General features: G+C 64.4%; 2 protein-coding genes across 3 annotated transcripts; one reads left to right on the top strand and one right to left on the bottom strand.

The window, feature by feature from the left end:
- The first annotated feature begins 108 nt into the window (after positions 1-108).
- Positions 109-2,015, top strand: LOC424199. 2 transcript variants are annotated; one of them, XM_015290116.4, is made up of 3 exons: positions 109-156; positions 316-1,047; positions 1,134-2,015. In XM_015290116.4, exons 2-3 carry the CDS (start codon positions 317-319, stop codon positions 1,897-1,899), a joined length of 1,497 nt encoding a protein of 498 aa, XP_015145602.2. In that variant the 5' UTR covers positions 109-156; position 316; the 3' UTR covers positions 1,900-2,015. The 2 variants fall into 2 exon arrangements, with proteins under 2 accessions (XP_015145602.2, XP_422045.5); XM_422045.7 differs by having other exon boundaries at positions 272-1,047.
- A 1,303-nt stretch (positions 2,016-3,318) lies between these two features.
- On the bottom strand, positions 3,319-7,664 carry CHPF (chondroitin polymerizing factor). The gene is made up of 4 exons (XM_015290117.4): positions 7,257-7,664; positions 6,136-6,700; positions 5,777-5,959; positions 3,319-5,603 (listed from the first exon to the last, which is right to left on the bottom strand). The coding sequence occupies exons 1-4, from the start codon at positions 7,568-7,570 to the stop codon at positions 4,341-4,343; spliced, it is 2,325 nt and encodes a 774-aa protein (XP_015145603.2). The 5' UTR covers positions 7,571-7,664; the 3' UTR covers positions 3,319-4,340.
- Positions 7,665-9,194: the final 1,530 nt, after the last annotated feature.

The following is a 9,194-nucleotide window of genomic DNA, read 5'->3' as shown; positions in this document are numbered from 1 at the left end:
GTGCTGACGGCCACTGGACCCCAGGCGTCTTATCAGCGCCACACACAGTTCCTATCAGCGCGTCACTGCTGCCTGCTGTGCCACTGCCCTCACACCGCGCTGCTGGCTGCCGCTTCTCCACCAACCATCCCCCGGCTGGGGCACTGCATGGGTCAGGTTGGTGGGACCCCCGGGCGCTGGTGATACCTGGAGGTGGGAGGTGGAGGGTGGGGGCCGGAGGGTGAGAGCTGGGCTGGAGGGTGAGGGTAAAGGGGGAGTCTCCGTGCTCCAGGCCATCTGCGGCACGGGGACGTGCCCTGACCCGCTGCCCCGCAGGATGTCCCAGCACGAAGCCGCCCTGATCCACACCAAGGCGGTGACGGGCAGCTGGTGCTGCGTGCTGCCCCACGGTGAGGACGTGTCGGAGGAGCTGAGCGAGGAGGAGTGCAGCATCGCCCGGCGGGCGCAGCGCGTGGCACTGGAGGTGCTGGAGGACGCACTGCGCAAGGACCGCGTGCTGATGAAGAACCTGAAGGACGTGGTGGTGCTGAGCGGGGAGGGAGGAGAGGGCTGGGTGGAGCGCTATGCCATGCTGACCGAGCGGCTGCTGCGGAGCCTCATTGCGCAGCTCCAGCAGGCCGTCTTCCGCAAGAACCCGCGCAAGGCCGGCTCCTACGCCTACGTCAAGAGGAACGCGTGCGACCGCACCATCTACCTGTGCCCGCTCTTCTGGCAGGCGCCCGGCGAGCTGCAGAAGGACTCGCAGCCCGGCACGCTGATCCACGAGGCCTCGCACTTCCTGGGCCTGCACGACATCACTTATGCCACGGCCAGCTTCAGGGCGGGCAGCGGTGGCACGGCCATCTGTACAGACGGGCACATGCCCCTCTCTGAGACGCTGCGGAAGGCGCTGCTCAACGCCAACAGCATCGAGTATGAGTTCGAGATCGTGCTGAGGCACCGGCAGCCCTATTGGGGTGGCCGCTACGCCTGCTGCGGGGAGACGGCGCGTAACTCCATCTGCGAGAACGCAGTGCCCTGGGGCGGGCCGGCCTGCAGGCCTCAGAGGTGAGTGCGGCCCAGGATTGGGGCGGTGGGGTGGGAAAGGCCTCACGGCCGCGTCCCCTGAACTAACAGCCCTCCGTCCTGCCCAGCGCGGCCGCCAGCACCATCGGGGACACGGTGCAGCTGGTCCTGCTGCCCGCCCGGGACGCCATGCGGAGGTGCCTGTGGGACATGTGGAGAGCGGCAGAGGCCCTGGGCCGGTGCCAGCGGGCCATGCTGGTGGCCAACGTCACCGGCGGGGTGGTGAGCGTGGCGGGGGGGGTGGCAGCCATGGCCGGGCTGCTGCTGGCCCCTGCCACGCTGGGGAACGCGCTGCTGTTGGCAGCCGTGGGTTTCGGTGTCTCCACAGCTGGGAGCATCGCCAGCACCGCTGCCACCGTCAGCAGCAGCGTGGGCTACCTGGTGAGGAAGGGCGAGGCTGAGACACTGCTGGAGAAGTTTGCGGCACAGGCATGGGTGTTCACGGGCTGCCAGGAGGCTGTGGAGAGGGCACGGAGGCTGCTGATGGCGCCGGGGCTGGAGGAGAGCGTGGATGTCATCCTGGGGGTGTTCCGGGTGGTGGCGGGGCTTGGGCGCAGCGTCTTCAATGGCAGCAGTGCCTTCAGAGTCAGCACGGTGCTGGCAAGGGCCGGCCATGCCACCAGCCTTGCCGGGACGGCCACCTACGTCCTGCTCGGCCTCTGCCTGGCCCTGGACATCTTCTTCATTACCAAGGACTCGGCACACCTGCACCGTGGTGCACGCTCAGAGCTGGCGGGGAGCATCCGTGTGGCCACAGCCATGCTGGTGAAGGAATTTGGTGCCATCGATGAGTTCTGCGAGAAAATCAGGCTGATCCTGGAGGAGCAGGAGTGAAGGCTGGCACAGGTCTGAATCCCACACGTGGCGCTCCTGCCCGGCCATTCGTGCTGATGGGAGCCCTCCAGCTGCTTTGAGTGTGCACAGATCTCCAGTAAAGCTATTGCACCCGCTGCTGTCAGCACTCAGCTCTTTTAATTCTGCTGCACCCCGAAGGGCACAGGGCGGGCACGGCGCCCACCACCTGGACACCACCCCTTCCACATGCCCATCACCCGCTGCCTCTCCCTCAGGCATTGCTGGCCCCTGCGGCTGCTCCTTGCCTGCACTCTGCCAGGGTTCAAAGTGCTGCCCCCAGTCATCCACACCCTGTACTAATATAGTGCCCAGCAGCCACCCACCGGGAGCGCATAGTGCCCCTTTGGAAGGCTGCGGTGAGGCAGGAACGCCTTCAGAAGATCCCCTGGAGGAAAGCTGTGAGCAACAGAGAAGCGGCCCCGTGCAGTGCTCTCTCCGCCACTGCATGCAAAAATACAGCACACCAATGCGCCACTCGCACACGAACGGGCAATTGCAAAAGTCTCTGTTTGCTCGAGCGGCACAGCTCAGTGACAGCTCAGGGTTTGTTTTCACAGCCAGCTTCACCTGGTGTTGGCTTGCCGCATTAACATGGGATGTTCTCCTGTCGGCTGATCAAACTGGGCTCCTCTCAGAATGAATGTATCTGTAACGCACCTGCGCTGGCCTCGCTCCTTTCTGTCCCAGATTCAGATTTAAGAATTAAGGATGTGCTCGGGGGAGATCAAAAATAGCAATATTCACAGCCTGCTGATTGTTAGCATCCAAACTGTAACAGCCGTGCATTTACACACATGCGCCCCTACAGAGTGAATCCAAGGAGCAGAGCAGGAACACCTGTACGGCTGAGATAGGCTTCTTTGGGAAAGAATTGCCATACAGGCCTGGGGGCTCCAGGGGTGTTTCACTAAGAGCAAGTAGGTTTAGCTGATTTCCCTGGGGATTTCTTCTTTGATGAGGGAATTCTGTGACCAATTGCTGAAAGCAGCTGCCCCAGAAAGTGCTATTGCTGCACTAAGTGTGGCCAGGGGCCTCAGGCAGCCCTGCTCCCTGCCCCACAAGCTGTTGGAACACCTTGGGGAAGCAATAAAGAGTGGAAGCAGCTCAGAGAGAGCAGGCCTGATGCTGACGTCACAACTTCATCAGCACCCTGCTTTGGTACCAGCAGAGCTGACGCAGTCAGCAGCAGCAGGAATTTAGAGCACCAGGGACGCCAAGGCCCTGCCCCTGGGAGGAAAGCAAAGCCATGGCTGTCACCTTGCAGCTCCCAGCCCGGATACAGGAAGCAGCAGGCAGCCCAGGGCTGAAGTAAGTCAGCCCTCACCCTACAGGGAAGGGGACACAGTACTCACACCCCTCACACAAGCGGTACCCCCAGGCAAGAACCAGGCAGAGGCACTCATTCATCTCCCTTTTATTAGTGTAAACATCCCCCCTCCTCTCCCCACTATTAAATACAAACCAGGAGCACGGAGCAGCTCCCTCAGTCGCTTTCTCCTTAGGAGATGCGTAGCCGAACCTCCCCTGGAGCCCAGCAGTCTGGGGAAGGATGGGAATGTTGGATACATTTCCCCCCAACCCAGGCAAGCAGTGCCAGGGGGAATGCAGGGGGTCAGCAGGGCCTATAGGCCACATCCCCGAGGCAGGGATGGCGCTTGTCAGAGGGCTGTGACCTCCAGCGTCCTATCGATACTGCGAAGGCCAAGGCGGCCCGGGTCAGGGTTCCCATGGGGAGCAGCTCACAGTATGGAAACACGGCAGGAGCCCTGCAGCACTTCCCGCAGCCCCAGGGCTGCAGCCCACCTGCTGGCAGCCTGGAAGGCTCAGGCTTCTATCTCCTCGCCACGTGGCGTATGCTAAATCCAACCTCATTATTGCTTTGTTAGGGGCCCACCCCGCTGCTCCAGGCTGCAGCAGCACAAGGACATAGCTCTGCCCACGGCACAGGGCTGATGCTCCCTTTTGCCACAGGCCTGGCCCGGCCAAGGGAGTGGAATGAGCACCAGGCACAGCCCTGCGTCATGGGGGGTAAGAAGGAAGAGTGGGATCTGCCCCAGTCCCGGCCGGTCCCTCACGGCAGTCACAACTCTGCTACAGGGACTCAGTGTGGAGCAGTTCGTGGGACAAAGCGAGGGCCTCCTCCCCACTGGGCCAGCAGCGAGCAAGGTGGCAGCGGGCAGTGCTGGGGTGAGGAGCTGGGGGTTCCAGCACACAGCTCGGCAGCTACAGCCCAGCTTCACCCCACGCTCTGCAGCACTGCAGCCGCCCCGGGACCAGCCCAGGCTGGCAGGCAGCCCTGCTCAGGCAGCATCGGCAGCAATAGTGACTACCATGCTGGAAGGAGGAAGACAGATTTCGGGCAGCAGATCAGGTGAGGTGGATGGTGAGCCAGGCAGGGCCGGCACCTCTGTGCCGCAGGTTCAGGTGCTGTTCCCCTGCTCCTGCTCAAAGAGCACCATGGCCAACTGGGAGCGGGACCCAACGCCCTCCAGGCTGCTCTGCACGCAGCGGTGGTAGATCTCCTCACTGAGCCGCGGGTTGCAGGCCTGGTGCCGGTAGTGCTGCAGCAGGGCGGGCTCCACGGCCCGGAAGACGTGAAGGTTGGAGTACTTGATGAACATATCGTAGATGTCCAGGGTCTCCAGGATGTCCTCATTCTCCTGCACGTCACCCGCCATGCGGGTGCGTGCTGCCATGTAGTCAGCATTGTAGAAGCAGGCCTCATGGAAGACATCGCGGTCAAAGCGCCCTGCGTCCCGCAGGAGGTCCAGCGTGGCAGGCGGTGCCTGGTTGTGGTAGGCGACGGCGGGGTTGTAGCCCTGGAAGTGGATGGGGAAGAAGACCTGCCAGTTGTTGATGGTGTTCATCCGGCAGCGGTTCAGGAAGTCGACGGTGACCTCTGTGCCCACACCGGCCACAAAGAACAGCGTGTCCACGGGATGCTTCTTGGAGATGATGTCCATGACCTTGATTTGGGAGGGGGCATCTGTCTTCACGCTGATCCACGGGATCTTCACCTCGGCATACTTGCGCTCATACTCTGTGATCTGGGCCTTCACAGGGGCAAAGATGTCGTTCTGGGTCACCTGCTGGGCCTCGAATGGATCGTAGATGAACAGGAAGGTGAGCACCGCGTTCTCGCTGCTCTCAAAGGCAGCTGCCGCATAGGCCTCCAGGAAGCGTGCGGCATGGTCCCGTTCGTGGGCAGTGAGCGGCAAGATGACGTTGATGCGGCTGGCCTCCGTCACATAGGGCATAGGGATGATCTCCACCTCGCTGAGGGGCCGCACCAGGTGCACGCGCTTGGTGACAGAGCGGCTGTGACCCTTCTGCGTGACCACCTCCACCTGCAGGTCCAGCGTGTACTCCATGCCGCGCGTAGGGTCAAAGCGCCGGTAGCCATTCACCAGCTGCTGCTTGCGGACATGCAGCACCGGCTGGTACTTGCGGTTCAGCTCCTCCATGGCTGTGGCCACCACGTCAGCCACATCAGCTAGGTCTGCGCCCTGCAGCTCGCATTTGGGGGAGCCATCCACGCAGGCATAGACCTGATCCTCTGTGAAGTAGTCCCAGCGCAGCACCTCGAAGCGAGTTTTGGGCTGGAATGGAGGAGGGATGCCGACAGGCCACGCGGCACTGTGGTCCCCATCTGCAGACAGGCTGCTGGCATTCTGGATCTCAAGCTGCAAGGGGAGAAGCAAAGGAGTCAGAGCCCAGGTGGGTGCAGGTACACCTGCCAGGTCCCAGACTGCAGGCCTGAAGGCCCCCATATGAGGGCAGAAAGGTGACCCTGACTGGAAAGCCCACAGGTAGCAGCAGAAGAGCCCAGATCCCACCCAGCCAAGCCAGCTCTCACCTGGAGCTGCTGAATCTCCTGGTATGTCCTCTCCAGCTCCACCTGCGCGAAGTACTTATGCAACCGGTACATCTGGACAGGATCCAGCACAGGGTGGACAGTGAACGCACTCGGGAAACGGAGGTCAGTCTCGTGCTCAGGATCTACATTCTTCCCCAGCTCAAAATACTGGTAGCGTAGGCCCTGAACGAGTAAGAGACGGGTTAGAGCCGACCCAGACCCACGACCCCACCTCGCTGCATAGAATCGCAGCAGGCTTCAAGGAGAACAGCACACAAGGCTGGTCCTGCGGCCCTGACAATCCACGGGGAGACGCTGCCGGGGGCTCTGCTCCGTGCCAGCTCTGCTGCAGAACCTACCTCGTGCTCCTCGGTGCAGCTGACCGCCGTGTGGTCAATGATGCAGCGTCCCAGCCACTCATCAGGCTGGGAGCTGAGGATGTCATTGCGGCAGGACTCCAGGTGCTGCTGCAGGCGCAGGAGGAGGCTGCGGGACAGCAGGTACCCAAAGCCCCCAGAGCAGTAGCGTCCCTCGGTGTCCCCACCAATGAACTCCTCGGGGCGGCCCAAGTAGAGATGGGTGTCGATGCTGAGGTGGGCCACCAGGCGGTTGATGCGGTGCGCCTCAGTGTAAGTGTCATCCCGCACCAGGAAGAACCAGTCGAAGTCATTGACGCAGTGCTCCAGCAGGTACCGGACGGTCTGGTACATGTTCCAGATGGGCCGCTCATCGCCGTGGGTCACCACCGTCATGCCGTGGGGCACCTTGCGGCCCCGCGTGCCCGTGAAGTACACCAGGCGCTCCAGGCGGTGGGCCAGCGTGCGGTTCACGGCCACCGCCAACGTGCCCAGCGTGCTCTTGGAGGTCAGCACGCCCACAAAGAGCCGCTGCCGCATCCCCAGCTCCGTGCTGATGTAGCGAGTCCTGCGGGAGGGACAGAACCTCTGAGCCCACGGTGCCAGCGCTGGGCCACACGCGAGCGCAGCCAGAACCCAGCTGCCGGAACCTGGGGGGGGCAAAACCCCCATCCCGCAGCCGCCTCCAGCTGCCGCTCTCACAATGCTTTCCAGGTTGAGCCCTTCTAGCCGGCCCCCAGGCAGGAAGCGACCCCCCCGTGGCTCCCACGCTCACACAGCGGCCCCATTCAGCCCCACGGCTCCCCCCGCCCGCCCACCTCCTGGCAGGGGACAAGGAGGGCCTTTCAGAGCCCGCTCCGTGCCGTCGGTGGGGCGAGGGCCGGGGACACCGGGATGCCGGGGGGGGGGGGGGAGCAGCGGGGCGGGCAGGAACGGGACGGAGCGCCGGGGACGGGAGGTCAGCAGGAAGCGAAGCAGCAGGAAGACGCCCTGCAGCGGCCCACGGGGCAGCGAGCAAAGGGCGGCACGGCCCGGGGAAGGCAGGCGGGAGGCGGCCGCCCCACCCAGCCCCTCCGCTCGCACCCGCCGGGCCTCGCCCCGCACCCGCCGCCCCCGCCCCGCACCTGACGGCCTTCTTGGCGGCCCTGCCGGGGCTGGGCGGCCGGTAGGGCACGACGCGCGGCTCCCAGCTGTCGGCGCCCAGCCCGCCGGGCACGGCGTTGGGCCTGCGCGCCGCGTTGCCGTTGTGCAGCCCTCCGGCCGGGGGACCTCCCGGAGAGCCGTCGGAGGGCGGCGGGCGGGCGGCGGGGCGCGGCGGCGGCCCGCAGGGCTCCTCCACCCAGGTGACGCTGAGCAGGCTGAGGGTGAAGCCCAGCGACACGCCGATGGCCACCGGGCCGGCGGGCCGCAGCACCGACAGCACCAGCGACAGCCGCATGGCCGCGCGGCTCCGGGAGCGGACGGGACGGCACGGACGGGAGCGGCGGGGGCGGCTCCCGCTACCCGCTCGCGGCGCCGCCGTCCGACGTGTCACCCCCGGGCTCCGCCCCCTACGCCGCGGAGGAGAGCCAATGGGAGGCGCCCGCGTCGGTGACGTCACGGCGCGGCGCGGCAGAGAGAGGGAAAGGGGCGGCGTGGGGGCGGGGCGCGGTTGCTAGGAGACCGCGCGGCCCGGAGCCAGGCCCGGCCCCGCCGCGCCGCGGGGAGGCCCTGCGGGAGGCGGGCGGGCGGCCAGCGGCTCGGGGCGCCGTGGGGCTGCGCTCTCAGCACGCCCGCTCCGGAAAAGCGTTCCCAATTAAGGAGCAATTAAGGCCTTGAGCCTTTCGGAGCCCCGCGAGGCCGAGCTCCGTGCGGGGCCCGGCCAAGCGCTCCGCAGCCGTCGGCCCCGGTGCCGCGGGGCCCCACGTGAGGAGCGGGGAACTGCTTAGGAGTGGGGGAAGGGCCGCTCACCCCACCGCCAGCGGAGCCCGTCCCATCCCCTCCGCACGCTGGGGCACAGCAAGGGGCCGAGGCTGCGGGGTCCCGCTCAGGCCCTGCTGTGGGAGGGAGCGGCTGGCAGCGTCACACGCTGCGGGACAGTTGGCCAAATGCAGCCCGTCGAGGGGCTTTTATTCTCCTGAATAGGCAAGGAAGTGGAATAGGCAGAGGCAGTCACATGGAGAGCGGTTTAATAGAGGTGCCAGAAGGGGAAAGATGCAAAAGAAAGAAACGAGCGGAGATTTTCCATGGAAAACGGCCAGAAAGCAAATGGGATCATAAACAGCCAAAGTTGCCTTTGTTTTCTGCGCACACAGAAACACGATAGAAATAGATATACTTGATTTCCTTCCCAGATGCAAATATTTAATGTTGATCGCCTTACACGAACCCGGATAATTCTACGCTTGTGACAGAAAGAGCCACTTGGCTCTGAAAGTGCTCTCGTTGGCCTGGGCTCGAATTCAAACACGGGAAGGGACCGGAAACAGCACCGATCCTTCAGAGCCAGGACACAGAGCTCTGAAAGCCGAAGACACAGAGCTCTGAAAGCCGAACCGAGACAAAGCGGTGGGCAGAGCGAGGCCCTGCAGCAGCCTCCCCCCCTCGCAGCCCATCGCGTAGCAGCCAAGCGCAGGGCCTGAGCACGGTCCCGAGGAGCTCTGAGGCAAAGCAGTCCCCGGGTCGTGGCACTGCTCCCCGGGCAGCCCTGGCAGCTACAGCTCTGGGCTTTGTCTCAGGCTGGCGTGGGGCTGCCGGGGGCTGCCAGGGGAACGGTGCCGCTGCCAAGAGCCTGCTGCCTGCCAGGAGGGGCCGTGCCTGGGGGGCTCTGGCAGCTGCAGCTGGGAGATGAAAGCCGGGGGAGTTGTGCCTCCGTTGACCCAGCCTCCTGCCTGGATGAGCAGCAGCTGCAGGTTCCCCAGAAACACGCACCTTTCCTTTTTGCTCATTTCCCCACGTGCATGCTTCAAAGCAAGGCTCAAAACGCAAATCGGTGCACACCACGGGACAGGGCCCGGTGCATGGCCTGCTGCACATCCTGATGTGTGCCCCAGCGCTCTCTGTAGCGCACAGCCCAACGCCTC

Source organism: Gallus gallus, chromosome 7, assembly GCF_016699485.2.
Source record: "Gallus gallus isolate bGalGal1 chromosome 7, bGalGal1.mat.broiler.GRCg7b, whole genome shotgun sequence".
Classification (NCBI taxonomy): domain Eukaryota; kingdom Metazoa; phylum Chordata; class Aves; order Galliformes; family Phasianidae; genus Gallus; species Gallus gallus.
Note: the sequence above shows the minus strand (reverse complement) of the source record. Positions and strands in the feature narration are given on the sequence as shown.

What these genes read in the sequence shown, in the direction of transcription:
- CHPF (XM_015290117.4), bottom strand. Translation starts at nt 7,570, where the DNA reads ATGCGGCTGTCGCTGGTGCTGTCGGTGCTGCGGCCCGCCGGCCCGGTG. An exon ending in GCCGCCAAGAAGGCCGTCAG is followed by an intron (nt 6,701 to 7,256) that starts GTGCGGGGCGGG and finishes TCCCTCCCGCAG; the next exon opens with GACTCGCTACATCAGCACGG. An exon ending in GCTGCACCGAGGAGCACGAG is followed by an intron (nt 5,960 to 6,135) that starts GTAGGTTCTGCA and finishes TTACTCGTTCAG; the next exon opens with GGCCTACGCTACCAGTATTT.
- LOC424199 (XM_422045.7), top strand. An exon ending in CCGGCCTGCAGGCCTCAGAG is followed by an intron (nt 1,048 to 1,133) that starts GTGAGTGCGGCC and finishes CGTCCTGCCCAG; the next exon opens with CGCGGCCGCCAGCACCATCG.